The 17,073-nt window shown below is 43.8% G+C and overlaps 1 protein-coding gene across 4 annotated transcripts in view; it reads right to left on the bottom strand.

The window, feature by feature from the left end:
• Positions 1 to 5,660: 5,660 nt before the first annotated feature.
• The window catches only part of LOC139159717 (major histocompatibility complex class I-related gene protein-like), a 40,856-nt gene continuing 29,443 nt past the window's right edge, over positions 5,661 to 17,073 (bottom strand). For 3 of the 4 annotated variants that reach the window (XM_070737064.1, XM_070737061.1, XM_070737065.1), the window contains 7 exons: positions 15,786 to 16,061; positions 13,232 to 13,507; positions 11,565 to 11,846; positions 10,736 to 10,834; positions 10,198 to 10,230; positions 8,895 to 8,928; positions 5,661 to 7,639 (listed from right to left, as the gene is read on the bottom strand). In XM_070737064.1, coding sequence (XP_070593165.1) covers positions 8,909 to 8,928; positions 10,198 to 10,230; positions 10,736 to 10,834; positions 11,565 to 11,846; positions 13,232 to 13,507; positions 15,786 to 16,061 — 986 coding nt within the window. In that variant the 3' untranslated portion in view covers positions 5,661 to 7,639; positions 8,895 to 8,908. Of the gene's footprint in view, positions 7,640 to 8,149; positions 8,494 to 8,894; positions 8,929 to 10,197; positions 10,231 to 10,735; positions 10,835 to 11,564; positions 11,847 to 13,231; positions 13,508 to 15,785; positions 16,062 to 17,073 lie in introns of those variants that run through there. The other variant, XM_070737063.1, reaches the window with a different exon arrangement.

The following is a 17,073-nucleotide window of genomic DNA, read 5'->3' as shown; positions in this document are numbered from 1 at the left end:
AGGTCCCACAGAGTGGGCCTTCTCCGGGTCCCATCAACTAAACAATGTCGGTTGGCGGGCCCCAGGGGAAGAGCCTTCTCTGTGGCGGCACCGGCCCTCTGGAACCAACTCCCCCCAGAGATTAGAACTGCCCCTACTCTTCCTGCCTTCCGTAAACTCCTTAAAACCCACCTTTGCCGTCAGGCATGGGGGAACTGAAACATCTTCCCCTGGGCATGTTTAATTTATATATGGTATGCTTGTGTGTATGTCTGTTAGTATATGGGGTCTTTTTTAAATCTTTAATATTTTAAATTGTTAGATTATTTATGATTTGTTTCCACGTGTTGTGAGCCGCCCCGAGTCTTCGGAGAGGGGCGGCACACAAATCTTAAGTAATGAATAAATAAATAAATAAATAGTTGCTTGGGCACTTTCTATCGCTGCAATTTTGATTTCTTCATATTCTTTTACCTCACTATTTTTTATCAATAATGCTGCTTCCTTAGTTATTTTCCAATTACCATTTGTAATTTTGTTCACTTCCACTTGTATTTGTTTCCAAAATTTTTGAACTTTATTACATTCCCAAAATATATGCATACTCCTTTTTCCTTGCACCCATGCCAACAATTTCCTTTCTTCGTTATTTGAAAACGTGCTAATTGTACTGGTGTATAATACCATTTATGTAATATTTTTCTTCTCATCTCTCTTATTCTTGTATTTTTAATTTTTTTAATATTTTCAATTATACCCTCCATATCCCATTCATCAATTTCTAATTCGTCCTGCCAATATCTTGTCAATCCTTTTACTACTTGTTCTTCCACTTGTAATAATTCTCTATATATATTACCTGCTTGTGCTTTTATATTCTTACACTTGTCCCTTAATATCTTTTCTAAATTTGTTTCTTGTCTCATAAATATTTCTTTGTTTTCCCTTTTACTTAAATATGTACTTATCGCATTAATTTGTAACCAGTTTTGTCCCAGGCACCTCTCTATTTCATTTCTATTGATTCTTCCGTCCCTTTCATATAACTGTTCTAATCTCTGTATCCCTTTCCTCCTTAGTTCCCATATTATCTTTCTGAGGTTACTTTCTTTCTTTGTATTTATCACATGCAGCGTTGCTAATTTAGAGTTTGTCATTTTCAATTTATCTTGCCATTTCATCCAACTCTCTATTATCGCTTTAGTAGGATCTAATACTGTAGTCTATTTATTTCTACCTTATTCCATTTCCTAAATAATAATTCCTGGTTCTTAATATCATTAATTTCTTTCTCTAATTCTACCCACGGTTTTTCTTCTAATAATTGTAATTCCATTAGCCTATCAATATGATATGCGTCCCTATAATACTCCAGGCTTGGATTTCCCCAACCACTCTCGTCCTCCGTTGCTATCAGCCATTTTTTAAAAATCCTTGATCTTTTATTACCTTCTATCCACACATTCAATTTAGTATCCCATTCTCTTATCTTTCTTATTGGCAAGGTTCCATGCATTACCTGTAAAATATATAGCATTTTTGGAATAATCATCATCTTTAAAGCTCTTACTTTAGCCAATCTTCTCAGATTTTTATTTCTCCAGTTCTTAATTTGTTTCTGAATTTTTTTCCATATTAAATTATAGTTAAATTCCACCATTTTTTTCGGATTCTTTAATAACCATACTCCTAAATATTTCATTTTCTTGCTACCCAATTTTAAACCCGATACCTTCCGTATTTCAATTTGTTCTTTAGGCCCTGTATTTAAACAAATGATTTCTGATTTTTCCATATTCACTCTTAACCCTGATTGGTTTTTAAACTCCTGAAGTATTGTGATCATTCTTTTAATCATATCTATTGGTGTTTCTGTAACTATTATAGCATCGTCTGCAAATAAATTTAATTTTAATTCCATGCTTCCTATTTGATATCCCTTCCATTGTGTATCTTTTCTAATTTTGTTTGCCAATATTTCAATTGCCATTGCAAAAAGCATTGGGGGTAGGGGGCATCCCTGCTTGGTCCCATTATTTATTTCTATCTTCTCCGTTCTATTCCTGTTCACTCTGATGTAGGCTGTATTATCCTTATATATTTCTTTCATTATTTGACAAAACCCTTTCCCCATACTCAAAGTATTGCATAATTGGAACAAATACTCATGATTTATTTTGTCAAAAGCTTTGTAAACATCTAACTTTAGTAATCCAATTTTCCTTTTAGTTTTGGTAGCATGGTGCAGCACATTCACTATATTTCTAATTGGCTCATATATTCTTCTCCCTTTTATAAAACCATACTGGTCTTTCCCAATTATCCTTGGCAATATATTTTCCAACCTATTTGCTAAAATTTTCATAAAAATTTTATAATCTTGATTTAGCAGACTAATTGGGCGGTAGGAACCAGGTTCTTTTAAATCTCGACCTGGTTTAGGAATTGTTACAATTTCAGACACCCTCCACGTGTATGGAACATCTAGTGTTATGAGGATATTATTATACAGTTTCTCCAAATGCGGTAATAGAATTTCTATATATGTTTTATAATATTCTCCTGTAAATCCATCGGGGCCTGGTGCTTTACCGGGTTTTAACCCTTTTACCACTTTGATTATTTCGTCCCTTGTTATATTTGCATTTAACATTTGTCTTTCTTCCTCATTCAGCCTTTCTTTAACTTCTATTTCTTGTAACATAACATGTTCTTTCTCATATAGTTTTGCATAGAATTCTCTTATTATGCTTTCTAATTCTCTGTTACCATATTTCATTACTCCATCCTTATCCTTCAAACCATTTATTATTAATTTTTCTTTTCTTTTTTTAAGGTATTTCGCCATTTGTAATGCTGATTTCCCCCCCCATATTTCAATTCTCTGTTTCACTGCTATTCTCATATTATTCCAGTTTTCTTCCTCTATGTCCTTTAATTGTCTTTGTTTAAGTTTTAACAAGTCATTCCATTCTTTATTTCTGGTTATTCTCAAATTTTCTCTTATTGATTCTATTTCCCTTATTCTTTTTTCCCTTTCCATCCCCCAACTTTTTCTGATATGAGACTCCATACTAATTAGATTACCCCTAATAACTGCCTTCTTCGTGTCCCAGATAACTGATTGTCTCATCCCACCATTTTGATTTATTTCATAAAATTCCTGAATATCTTTCTGTATTTTTCCTTATTTTCTTCACTTACTGAGACAATTGTATTATATCTCCAAATTCTTTGTCTAATAGTAGGGTCTATCTTTATAACTGCCGTTATAGCTGCATGATCAGATATCCAATTACTTTTGATTTCTGCCTTTTTAACTTGAATATTTCCCATTTTGTTCATGAATATATAATCAATACAACTAAACTTGTTATGTCTTGCTGAGTAGTATGTCCCTCTATTTGAATTATCAGCATGTAAATCTATCATATTTAACTTATTCAAATTTAATTGCTTCTTTTCTTTGTTATTAGCTGTTATTTCTACATTGAAATTCCCAGCAAATATCACCATCCCCTCTGAAAATACATCCAGTTTACGTTTTGCATTCATAATAAATTGTTTAGCATTTACATTTGGAGCGTATATTACCGCTAACGTTATCTTTTTTTGATTCATTTTTCCTTTTACAAATAATAATCTTCCTTCTTTATCCCCTTTTGTTTGTATCACCTGAAAAACATTTCTTTGATTTATTAACATGGCCACTCCTTTACAGTTTGTTTTTCCTCTACTCTCAAAAATATATTTCCATTCTTTACTCTCAATCAGTTTATCCGTTTTTTTCCTTCCCTTATGAGTTTCAGTAAGGAATAAAAAATCCATGTGGTTTTCTTTCGCTAATTTCAATAGTCTATACCTTTTCCCATGCGATGCCAAACCATTTATATTCAACGTCATAATTGTTCGATCACCCATAATATTTCCATTTAACCTTTCTCCCTCTTGCAACCCAGAGTTCTATTAATTTTTTCATTTTTATTGAAAGTTCTCCCCACCCAGGTGCCTCCCCCCGAATCTCTCTCACAAGGAGAGAAAAGCGGGGGGGAAATCCGCTGCTTTGGCTAGGCACCATAAGGGGGCATGGTTCCACCGAAGCTAGTGCCCCCCCCAAACACCCTTTTAAAGTTGGAAATAAAACCCCACACTCCCCTCCCCAAGTCTCCCTTAATTTGATTTAGGTTAAAGCAGATATTAATTTGAAACAGACATCAACTTTTCCCCTTAATATATAAAAACATTAAAACAGTTTAAGACAGAGATTTTTACAAGCATTTCATTTCTTTTTTTGCCGCGTGACTCTTGCTTCCATCTTAGAAGATTCCGGTGCTTCTTTCTCCTTCTCCAAAAGAGCTTGTTTGCCGAGGAATGTTGATTGTAAAAGTTCCATAAAATCTTTACTCCCCCCTTCTCCTGCTGCTCCCGCTTCTTCCAGCACTTCTGTAGCTCTTCCTGCCTGTTGCTGTAAATCTGGATTCAAGCCGAGTTTCGCCAGCATTTCTTTTCCTTCTTGGAATGTTTTTGCTCGATGCCACCTCCCTTCATGAAACACGACGACGATGGCGGGATACTGCCAACTGAAACGCATATTTCCTTTAAACAAGGCCTCCGTTATTGGGCGCATTTGACTTCTTTATTGTAGGGTTGACACTGACAAATCTTTTAACACCCGAATCGGGGCTCCCTTGGAAGTGAGGTTGGTAATTTTTCTTAATTCTTTATAAACTTTTTCAGCCATTCTTTCTGAGAGGAATTTTGAGCATGCGCCAGTGAGTGATGACGCTCTGCTGAACGCTCTTCAAATGAGAAAGTAAACATTGGATTTTAAAACCCTGTCGAACCAACCTAAGTCTCAAATAAATTGAACTAAGCAATAAAGCCATAAATTTGGAACCCGGAGATACCTTGGGCTAACTGAAGGAGAGAGAAACAACCTGGAAACAGTCTGCTTTCCACTCGAAACTGTGAGTAAACAACAAAGCTAAGAGGAGAGATGGCGGAGAAAATGGGGGAGGAACTCACAGGGAGAATGGATTCTTTGGTAAAAGCTTTTCTTGTGGTCGGTCAGCAGTTAAAAGAAATGCAAGACGTGGTTACTAAGACCGCAATTGATTTAGAAACAGTGAAAACAGAGCAAAAAGCCCAAGGTGACAGGGTTTCCAAACTGGAAGAAGAAAGAGAACAAGATAGTCAACGTACAAGTATGTTAGAAGACAGATTGAGAAGGGCAAATTTACGCCTGAGAGGCTTCAAAGCTGATTTTGCTGATAGCAGAAACATGATCCCAAATATCCAGCAGTGGTTTAAGGAGAATAAAATTGAAGTGTTGGACCATGAAATAGAGAGAGCACACTGGGTTTTTGGAGCTAGAAGAGACCCAAATCAACGAGACATTGTAATCAACAATTACAGTATATCTCATTTCCAAAGTTCAGAAGTCTCTGTTCTAAATATCTTATTCATGTTGAATAATCTCAGAGTTCTTGTCAATTTTTTCTGAAAAGCCAAATACTTGTTCACATTTGAGAGTGACAAATGGAATTCCAATTCCTCACACTGGAAATCAGGTACAACTTATTACCTGCTTTTGGATACCACATTGATTTTGCAAACCCTTTCTTCACCTATCAATTTTTTTCTTTATATTGTCACATAAAACTGTAAATTGGAGAGCATTCTTTCTTTTTTTAAAAAACCTAATTTTTATTAGATTTTTTAAAACCATACAAACACATAAAAGACATTAACAAATCATTCAAATAACTTCATTTACATTTCTGTAGCATCAGTGTATAAATTTCAATATATTATTATCCAACTATCTTATCAATAATATTTTCCATTTAATATTTACCTTTTATATTAGTTATTTATTTTATTTCTTTTGTATTCGTATTTACAAGCACTGATTATTAATTACTGGTTATATATATATAATTTTTTTCAAGCCATATATACAATTTTTCCCACACGGTATAGAATTCTTTCCTTTGATCGTTCTACAATTCTATAGTAAGCCTGCTCATTTCTGCATAGTTCAACATTTTCTTTATTAGTATTATCTCTGTTAAGTGGGGGAGGGGTTCATCCTTCCATGTTTGTGCAAGTGCTAATCTGGCAGCCGTTAATATATGTATTATAAAATAATAATTCATTTTTCTACGTTGCCCTCTCATGATCCCCAGAAGATAGGTTTCTGGCTTTAATTCTAATTCATATTTTGTCATTTCCTTTATCCAATTACTGATCATATTTCAAAATTTCCTAATGACTGGGCACGTCCACCATAAGTGGCAAGATGTTCCATGATCAGTTTTACACGTCCAGCATTTTGGATTTACGTTCGGATATATTTTGGCTAATCGTGCCGGGGCCTAATGCCACCGGGAGAACGTTTTCTTTATACGCCATTAATAAAGTAAATTTATAATGTTCCTTTCATATTTTTTCCCAATCTTCTAATTGGATCGTGCAGCCAAAATTTTTATCCAGGCTAACATATTCTCTTTCACTGTTTCCTCACTGTTATCATAATATAAAAGATAATTATACATTTTTGTAAAAAATTAATATCTGGTTCAATCAATATTTTATCTATTAAATTATATTTCTTAGCTATACCAAATTTTACCAGGCCTGATATATATCTACTTTGTATTTGATAATATGTTATCCAATTCATACTTTTCCCTTCATCTTCTAATTTTTGACTGATCTTTAAGCGTCCAGTTGAGTCTAACAAATCATCATATGTTATCTTTTTTGTTATATCTACTGTGTTGGGATGTCAACGTCTCAATTGTTGAAAGCCACCTGGGTATCTCTACATAATGTTTACTCCTTATTTTTCTTCATATGTATAATATTGTTGCTCTTTAGCATGTGATTGAAATTGTGTGTGTTTTCTATCCTTTTTTCCCCCATAAGTGGACATTCTTCTTTCAATGATCTCCCGAAATAATTTATGTTCTTTCAAAGACATGAAAAACACTCTTAGTTTTCTCTTCAAAGGTAAGAAAAGCAGATAAGCAGCAGCTTCCACAGGGAAATTTTCTTTTTACTCCTGGACAGAAAAAAAATAAGAGTGGGATTTTCCCATTAAAAAAATAAGGGAGAAATATTGACAGTCTTTTTAAAAAAATTAGGTAGGGCCAGATTTACTGTATAGAATAATATTGTGTAAATATAAATGTAACATCCACCACAAATTCCTTAAGGTTAAAAAGAATAATTTTGAATTTTATGGTAAACAACGAGAGCAGAAAAAATGTTATAAAAGTCAAATTAGGCATTATAAAATAGTTCAAAAGACAACTAGTCATGAATCGGGTGATTGAAAAGGTTCAAGAAATGCAGTTAAAACCCAGATGTGCTTAAGAAAACTGAGCAGCTGAAGGGAAAGGATGGCGAGAAATTAGACCTTCTGATCACTCCTTAATAACAATTGCAGGCATCCAGCCCCCTCTCTTCTCTGTCTGTGCATGATTGTCCGAAGATCATCTTGGGTCATTTCTAGTCTCCCCTTTAAAAAACAAGGAGCAAAACCACCAAATAACCAGCTTTGGTGGCAAAATCAGCTGTTTGTTGGCAGGAGAAAAAACGATCTCTGTTCAGCACTTGATGATGGAGGAAGGTTCGTATTCCATTCTTCTAAACTCTGAAAATACATAAATGGCACTTACAAACAAAAAAATAAGGGACAGAAAAAAACCCCCTCCCCTTTCAATCCAAGCAACTCTGATGAAGATTGACATCTCATCACTCTCCCTTAAACCAGCTACTCTTCATCCTGTTCCTCACCCCAATTCACTATGAACCCTTCTCTAAAACCTGTCAATCAGCAGAAGCCCATTACTAATCAGAAATAACAACACAAGTCTAGAAGCTATATTACAAAGCTATTACAAGCCATGCAAAGCAGTTTGGGCCCCTCTAGGAGGTCAGGCCAGAACTCAGGACCTTCTGTGGCCGTGGCTTGGTGGGCGTAGAAAGGGAAGGATACTGCAAAATCTCCATTCTCACCTGACTCTGAGACCAGCCAGGGATGGTATTTGACGGTTCTCCAAACTACTCAAAATGTCTGCGACCGGTTCTCCAGAACCTGTCAGAAGCTGCTGAATTTCACCCCTGGCCCATAACTCTGGAAGCAAGCAGAGGTCCTCCCAGAGTCCGAGAACTTCCAGGTGGGAGTAAAGCCAGTGGAAGGAGGTGCCCTTACTCACTGAGGGGAGCAGTGGAGTCCCCCCAAACCCTTTCTGGTCTGAAAACAGCCAGGTGGGGTGGGAGACTTGCTAGGAGACTCGTTTTATGCCAGGACCCAGCAGAGCCGGATTGAATTTCTGCATGGGAAATGGGGAAACCTGGGATGCTGTAGCTGGAGGGTCAGGATGGGCTGCTCTGTGGAAGACTTGCTGGATGCCTGGGACGGAAGGAGACTGCCTGTCCAGGTGGGCATGAAGATTGCATGGAGAGTGGACTGTGCTGAAGGATGAAGCTGGAAAACCAACTAGACTAAATGAAGGTATTTAAAAGAAAAGGGAAATATAAATATAAATAGGAACGCTGGGGTTTTGTTTGTTTGTTTGTCCCTCTCTGTCACTTGTGAACCGAACCAGATGGATACTTCTCCCAATACCCTGAGGACACTCAAATCTCCTCTTTGCAGGTCTCTGAGACTCCTGATCCCAGACAGTCTGAGCCTGAGAGGGGCCCCAGTCTGGCCTTGCAGAATAAGAATTTGGGGGCAGGCAGCCTCTCCCCAGAGCCCATCTGACTCTCCCTCAAATTCCTCACTTTCTAACGTCTGAGTAGATTTCCCAAAGTATCTTCACCCTTGGTTGTTCCTTGGACCTCAAAGTCCTCAACCTCCATTCCTTCCCCAACTCCATACAGCCCCCATTGGGGTCACTCACCTGCGAGGGGGCTGCTAAATGGCCTGGTTCCTCCCTGCATTGGAGAGAGAGACACACAGAGTGAGAGGACAGAAAGGGAATGGACACAGGAACAGGAATGCTTTGTCCTGATCCTCTTCTCTCTCTTCACCATTAAACCTCTGCAGCCTCATGAATCTCTCAGAGGAGACCAGCCTGTTCATTTATTTCATGATTTCACTTCTATGACATCCATCTCTCCAAAGTGACTCCAGGAAGCTTGCAATAAAATTCAACAAATGCCGTATAAAATATTTTAAACATTACATTACAACCTAGATTCCTCCACCAGATCACATTGCCATTGCTCTGACAACAAGATCATATCTGGTGTGTGACCACTGTCTTGAGTTGGGCCCAAGATGATCTGGAAAAGGTCCATGTCCACCATGGTGAACATGAACTTCTGGGCGGCTTCTGAGACCAAACCCAGGGATGGCAGATTGAAGACTCCCAGGACCAAAATGCTATGGCAACTCCATGCCAACCTTGAGATGGTCTCCAGCACTCAGGCAGGGAGGTGGCCATGCATCAAGGAGGCTGGTACAGTATTAACAAGCCCAACTGATCTCTTGAGCTTAGATTCAGAAACAGGGAATCACAACCAGAAACCTGGGGATCAAGGCCCTTAAAGGCCAGAAGAGACTCTCAGAGGACCACTGCCATCCCACCTGCCCTGGGCCCTTGAGACCGGCTGGTGCCAAACCGTCAACCCAGCTGGACGCATCTCTGAGAGGAGAATCTCCCCACTTCCAGAATCAGCCAGGTCTCAGCTATGCCACCTGAAGAGTCTCTAACCATTGGGGATCACGGCATTGCCGGTGGTTTTCCTATTTCCCACCAAGGAATGAAGGGCTCTTTCCCTCAAAGGGGCCCAGGCTCCACCATGCAGACTGTGGGCTGCCTTCCCTGCCTGGATGAAAGTGCCTGGAAATCCAACAGGGAGAGTTCCCCTTCTCCTCCGCAGGAACAAACCAGTGCAAGGAAAGTGGATTCTGCAAGTTCCTCCTACTTGGAAACCAGAGCAGCTTCTCACTCAGAGCAAACTTTTCACCCAGGTGGATCTTCTCATCCTCTGGGGGGTTTCTTGTTCTGGATCTTCACTCCCAATATCAGCCTGGCTCTTATGGAAAGGGGGCCTCCTTCCCCAGCTTAGTTCTTAGGAGGAAATAGCACAACTATGCAGCTTCATGAGTTGCTTTTGTGTTTAAACACACACACACAATCCTCAAGCGATGGGGCCTCTGAAGGTGGAGATTACATGCAAGGAGGACAATTCACTCACTTGGGACTGCATTGTAGTCTTCTTGACGTCTGTCTGCAAAGAGAAAAATCAGTGAAAGCTCAAAAAAAGTCCACCAGAGATCGTTCAATCTCTCCCTCAGTAAGAGGAGGAACCCCAGGAGATATTTCACAGCCTTTTTGTCCCATCAATAAAGATAGAAAGATCTTCAAAATACAAATGTATCTCCTGATTTCTCCTAAGAGAGACCTGCTGCCTCCGAGATGGATGGAGGGGAATTGGGGGAAGCAGCTGGGAGGGGAGGGAGGTTCCCATGGAAATCCTTCTCTGCTGCTCTTTGATCAAAGCCTTTGAGGGGGACAAAGGAACTGGGATGCTTCTTCCCAACTCAGAAGAACCTCAGACTGCCTGAATCTCAGACTCAGCTGGATCAAAATTGGAGTCCCAGCAAGAGGCTGAGATCTCAGATGCTCCCCAAGAGGACTGGGACAATAGGACAGAAGGAGCTCCCCAAAGGGAAAGACTTGGGGGGAATCTCCCCATCTTCCTTCCATCATCCCTCCCCCAAAAGGAAACTTACTATAAAGACAGATCCCAGTAATCCCGCCGACAACGACCAGAGCAGCCACAACACAGCCGATAATGATGAGCCAAAGGTTGGATTTTGAATCGGTGGGTTCTGAATTGGGAGAAAGAGCAATTAAATTTGATTATTTCCTGTATGATGGTAATCATCAATTAAAAAATTGGATTTCAATTTGATTTTGAAACTTTGGAAATCTGGTGTACGTTTGAGACACATCTGCAGAGTTCTTTGGTAGGGGGCTTTTTTCCTTGGATTTTATGCTGAGCCTCAGGAATTCACATATCGTATCATAAAACAATGTGCAACTTCTTTCTTAGAGAAGCAACATACAGTGACCTTTTGACCTTTAAAGCAGGAAACCCTGTTAGTCTCTGATGGGAAAAAGCTCAGACTTGGGAGCCTCTGTTCTGACTCCTGATGTCCATCAGTCCAGCCAAAATCTGCCTTCAGAAAAGGGGCTACCAGACTCCTCCTGATTCTTCCACTTTAGGAATTGTAAACAAAAGCAAATCTATTTCTGGTGCTCAACGTAACTGATGCTTTTCTGCTGGGAGGAAGAACCAGGGGAGGCCTAAGAGAGGATCTAAGGGCATTTCATCAGGATCAGCCAAGTATTGTGATGGGATTCTGTAGTTTCCTTTCTATCCCCTGAAGTCAGTTCTAGGGTCTGGTCCCTACAGCGTCAGCAACCTCAAACAATGGAAAAACCAATGTATTAAAGCTCAGGTATGTTCACATCTGGACACACCTGGGGCCAGATTTCTCTCCCATCCCCCTCCAGGCTGCCCAAGAGCCCGGCATTTCCCTCCCTGCAGCCTCTCACCCTTCAGCTCCAAATCCAGAGGATCCTGGAGGCCGTCGTGCTCCACGTGGCACCGATAGCGGCCCCTCTCTTTGGGGTCGATGTGGATGCTGATCCAGTAGTGGTAGGTCCCATCCGCGTTGGGGGCCAGAAACCCACAGAAAGTGTCCTGCAGCCAGACCTCCCCGTCCCTCGTCCAGGAGGCATCGATCTCCCTGGGGTAGAAGCCGTGGACCCGGCAGACGTGCGTCTCCATCCCATCCTCCACCTCCGTCCTGCTGCTCATCGTCACCACTGGAGGCTCTGCGGAAACACCGGAATTGACTCTGAGCCCCTCCAGAGACTGAAAGGTGGGTGAGAAAATCAGGGGCAGGAAACTCTCCCCCTATTTCCCCCTCCACACCTGAAGCATCTCAAGGGGTTTTGGGAAATGCTCCGAATCTGGAAAACGCTCAACCACAAGAACTCCTGATTTTGAGTCCTTCCCAGGGACTCAGCCTGAAAAACCTCCGGCAGCAAATTGAGGGTCCAAGGAAATTCCTCTCTGTCTGCTTTGACCTCTGGCTGATCTTGGGCTGCTCCCTTCAGGGGAGGGAGAGTGGAGATGGTCTCTTAGGTTCCCTCTCAAAACAGCCACAACACAGAAGATTCTCTCTACTTTCTGCATCCTCTTCTGCTCCCCTGAATCTGAGGCTGCTGCAGGCCTCTTTCCAAGGGACACAACCCCAATTTTAAGGGGAAGAGAGATCAAAGGGAATCTCACACTGATCAATTTGGAAAAGAGATTTTGTCTCTGAAAAGGGGGGGGGCAGGGAGAGAATGATGTCAATGGGAAGAGAGAGGGGGTCCTCTTCCCCAGGCACAGAGGGGCTGTTGGTGATAATCAGTGGGGGGAGGGATCCCCCCATTGATTCTAATCTAATGCAGCTGATCCTGGAGGGATCAAGGACCCCAGGGGGAAAAGGAGAGACCGAGGGGGGAGGGGTGTTCTAGATAGTAAATTAATTGTAGGAAAAAAATATAATGTGACCTCCCCTGTGGGGTGAGGGGTCCTTCCTAAAGTGGGGAGAGGGTTGTTTTGAGAAAGGCTGACTGAGAATTGTGGGAACTTGATTGAAGCTTAAAAGAAAAACAGAAACTTTGTTCCCCACTGAACCCCCTGGAAACAAAAGAACCCCCCATCCATGGCCCTTTTACCCCAGTGGGGACACTGATAATGTCTTCTTAATGGTAGAAGTGGAGCCCTCTAGTGGTGGGGGTGGGAGGTACACCATCATGTGCAAGGCAGGGAGGGAGCCCCCTATGGGATGTGGGGAGAGGCAGAGTTAATTGGGGGGGAATTAAGGGTGCCCACCACTCTCGATTACAGTTTGGCAAAAGGGGGTTTCGCTGAATGGCCCTAAATGGTTCCCTCATTGTGGGCAGTGAACTGGATACCCTCAAGGGCTTTTCCTGCCTGACCCACCCAGACTCCTGCCAGGCAGAGGCTGCATTTCCTGGTCCACTGAATGGCTGCCTGGTAGTGAGAACCAATCAAGGCTTCCCGTGTCCTGGAGAGAGGCTGGAAGGGGGGGGGGGGATTCCCACCAGGGTGAAAACAGGCTGCAGACCAGGGACTCAAAGGGCTGAATGTGTCCAAGAGATCTGGACATAAAGGAGGAAAGTCCAGTCTCCATTCAGATGCTCACCTGTCCTCAGCAGCGTCTCATTCCCATAGGACAGGAACTTCTCCAGCCACTCAATGCAGATTTCCTCCAGGTAGGCCTTCCTTCCCTGATTCTTTCCTGGATCAGCATCCCATTTCCTCTGGGTGATCAGGGCCTGGGGGTCGGGAGCCACCCAAGTGAGGGTCTTCTTGTCGAAGGTGATGAAGGTCTTCCCATCATAGCCATACTGCGCAAACCCTCCTTTGCTCCCGTCTCCCCGGAGCTCACAGCCATACATCAGCTGCCATGTGTGAAGGCCTGAAAGACAAGAGGAGGATGGTTTCCGGAGTCCTGAAGATAGACAGAGCTGCCCCCCTTCCTGCAGGGACTTTGACAGAGGCACTGACACCCCCATTTCCTCCCTAGAGTCCAAGGGAAAGGAAGCCCCCATCACTAACCTCCCTCCTCCCCTCCCTCCCCCTCCCTCCCTGCATTCCCCTCCCCCCAGACGGAGTCCCTGAACCTTCCCAGGAAAAGGGAATCTGGAAAAGGCAGCAGAGGATCCCAAGGGAGACGGAGAGAAGGAGGAGGGGGAAAAAGAAACAGAGGGACGGAGATCCTTCCATCTTTCTCTCTGCTGTTCCTCTGGGGGGAAAGGAAGGGATCCCAGAGAGGGAACAGGAGCCTGGATCTGCAGCTGCAAAGAGGGACTGAGAATCTTGTGGTCTCAAAGAGGATCTGGTTGATCTACATAAAAGCTTGCAGGGATCCCTGTGACCATAAATCTTGGTCCATGTTTACAAATAGCATCAAGCCACAAGGGCCGATTCCCACTTTGGGCTAAACAGAAACAAACCATGGTTTAGTGCAATGTGGGGATGAAGCCTTGAAGGGCCACAGAGGAATATTTTCCTCAGCAACAGCAGCAAGTGGCCCAGTCTGATCTGGACACCTGAAGGGTTATTGGCCTTTGAAATGAGCTTGAAGACCACAGTCTTTGCAAGGCCCTGGAGAAGATACTTAGACTTCAAGTGACCAGATTCTTGGATTTAAAAGAAAACTGAATGCTTGAAAAAACCAAAAGGAAATCCTGAAATGTTTCCACTCCTGTTTGGGCTTGAGAGGGAGGAAGGACGCCAGGAACTCTCAAATCTAAGGGAAAAACCACCTGGAAGGACAGTTGAACTAAACTGACCAGTGTTTTCCCTCCCTTTCCCCACCCAGGAATGTCGGGGGAGGGGATCCTTTCTCTGCATCTTCTGCTCAGCCAGAAATCTTCCCTTTGGAGGAAGAGGAAGATCCTCGTGAGCTCCAGCCTGATCCTTCCCTCGAGAGGAGATTCCCTGATCTCCCCATGGGGAAAATGGACTTTCATTTATTTTTCTTTGAATAGTTTCCTTTTGCTACTTTACTTTATGTTACCTTCTACTAGTTTTTATCTTTTGTTCAAAAGGTTGAATGCAAATTATATTTAAAAGTTCAAAAGGCAAACAAGGTATCATTAAAATTGTATGGAGAACCCAAGAGAGGCTGATGTCCCAAAGCCTTTACATGAATCAAGGCAGAGCAACCACATCTGGAATACTGGGAGCAGTTGTGGCCCAAAGACCCCCAAAAGGAGAGGAGGGAGCTGGAGAAGGTCCAGAGGAGGCGACTCAGGCGAGGGGAGGGGGGAAGCAGCCCCCCTTTGAGGAAAGGTTGGGACATTTGGGGCTCTTTAGCCTGGAAAGGAGGCTCCCACTAGACCCACAGGTGTTTTCAGCCCCTGCCCCCAAACAAGGTTCCTTGAAGGTGAATCTTGTTCCCCAAAGATGGCAGAAGGGGGGGGCTGCTGAAGAAGGCCTCCCCCCCTCCAGGGCAGCCCCACCAAGAGGGCAGGGCAGGAGTTCAGCCTGAGGGACCAAGGATGGGAAGCCACGAAGGCTCTGAGAGACTCTGGAAGGGCCCCAAATGGAGGATCCTTTCTTCTCTGTCTTTCCCTCTCAGGATTGGGAGGATCCTGGCCCTGTGACCCCCCCCAAGAGCCCCCACCCCATTTGGCTCTTCCTGGCCCCTCCTTCCAACTGGGGGTGAGCAGAAGCTCCTGGCATTTGGGGGCCCCTTGTCCCTCCAAATAGGGGGTGAAGGGATCTGGTCATTCCGGGTGGATCTGTACTTGATCCCTTATTTCTCTGGGGTGGAAACAGAGAGAAGGATGAGGACCTGCTTCCCTCAGGATCTAATTAGGATCCATTGCCTTTTTTTTGGAGGGGGGGAAAACTTTGATTCTCTTCCTCCCCCACAGCAGACCCTCCAACTTTCATGGGGGGGGGAGATTTCAGTGTCTTTTTATCTCATTTTATATCAATATCAACATTGAGAAAGACAGGGATAAATTTAAGCATGTTTTCATTAACTGCAATTGGCAGAACGTGTCAGCTATGGAGGCAAGGACAATCTTATATGGATTTTAGAAAAAAAATAAATATATTAAAATACACTGTTTTAAAGGTGTGGAAGCAGCCTTTCCCTTTGAAGGGACCCCCCCCTTTCTCCCCCCTCTGGTTCCTGGGGAGGGGAATATGGGGCCGGAGGAGCCACCTGACCCATCACTCACCTTCGCTCTGATTGTAGCGATTCCTCAGAATCTCCAGGTTTCCTCTGGATGTCTCCTCAGTGCCACGAGCTCTCTGGGTCTCTCTGTCCCAGTATTGGGGATCCTCCTTCCCCACCTTCTCCATCCAGGAGACTTGAGGCTGCTCCTTCCGGCTGTTGCTGTCGTAGTGAACAAAGACCTGACCGTCCACAAACCCCATTTCGACAAAGTGGGGCTGCCCCTGACTGGGCTCCGAGATGGAGGTGACGAAATACTTCAGGGAGTGGGAGGAGGTGCCTGGAAGGGACCCAGAGGGGCAGAGTTAGGGGGCTTCAGTCAAGGACCCTGATGCTCTATGGGGCACAGAAGGCCCCATTCCCAGGTCTGGAAAGAAGGAAGAAGAAGAGGAGAAAATGAAGGGGGAGATGATGGGAGAGAGAAAGAAGAGGGTGGAAAGTGAGAGAGGTTGGGGGGGCAGGGAGGTTGGGGGTCAGAGGTTGAGGGGGCAGAGAGGTTGGGGGTCAGAGGTTGGGGGGGCAGAGAGGTTGGGGGTCAGAGAGGTTGGGGGGTCAGAGAGGTTGAGGGGGCAGAGAGGAAAGGAAGGGAAAGCAGAGACAGAGAGAGAGCAGGATCCCCAAATATTATGTGCTTCCCTCCAATTCTTCCCCCCTTCCAGCAGGGCCTCCCTCCACCCCCTCCCCCTTCTGCATTGCTCAGTCTCTCCCCCAGGGAGGCTGTAGGGGCCCCACAGGAAGAAGGGGGGCTCCATCCCCATCTGGTCCCCCCAAGAGAAAGAAAAAAACATTCTGACTTCAGTGAGACCCAACATAGATTGTGAATAGGTGCAGATTTGAGGGGGAGTGTTATAAAATAGGGGGAGGGAGGGGGGAATTGGGGTGAGACCATTCCCAGGTCTGGAAAGAAGGAAGAAGAAGAAGAAGAGAAAATGAAGGGGGAGATGATGGGGCAGAGAGGTTGGGGGCAGAGAGGTTTGGGAGCAGAGAAGTTGGGGCGGAGAGGTTGGGGGCAGAGAGGTTGGGGCAGAGAGGTTGGGGGGCAGAGAGGTTGGGAGGCAGAGAGGTTGGGGGGGCAGAGAGGTTGGGGGGCAGAGAGGTTGGGAGGGCAGAGAGGTTGGGGGAGCAGAGAGGTTGGGGGGGCAGAGAGCTTAGGGGGGCAGAGAGGTTGGGGGGGCAGAGAGGTTGGGAGGGCAGAGAGATTGGGGGAGCAGAGAGGTTGGGGGCAGAGAGGTTGGGGGGCAGAGAGGTTGAGGGGCAGAGAGGTTGGGGGCAGAGGTTGGGGGCAGAGGTTG

Source organism: Erythrolamprus reginae, chromosome 2, assembly GCF_031021105.1.
Source record: "Erythrolamprus reginae isolate rEryReg1 chromosome 2, rEryReg1.hap1, whole genome shotgun sequence".
NCBI classification, from domain to species: domain Eukaryota; kingdom Metazoa; phylum Chordata; class Lepidosauria; order Squamata; family Dipsadidae; genus Erythrolamprus; species Erythrolamprus reginae.
This window is presented reverse-complemented; position numbering and strand designations above follow the sequence as displayed.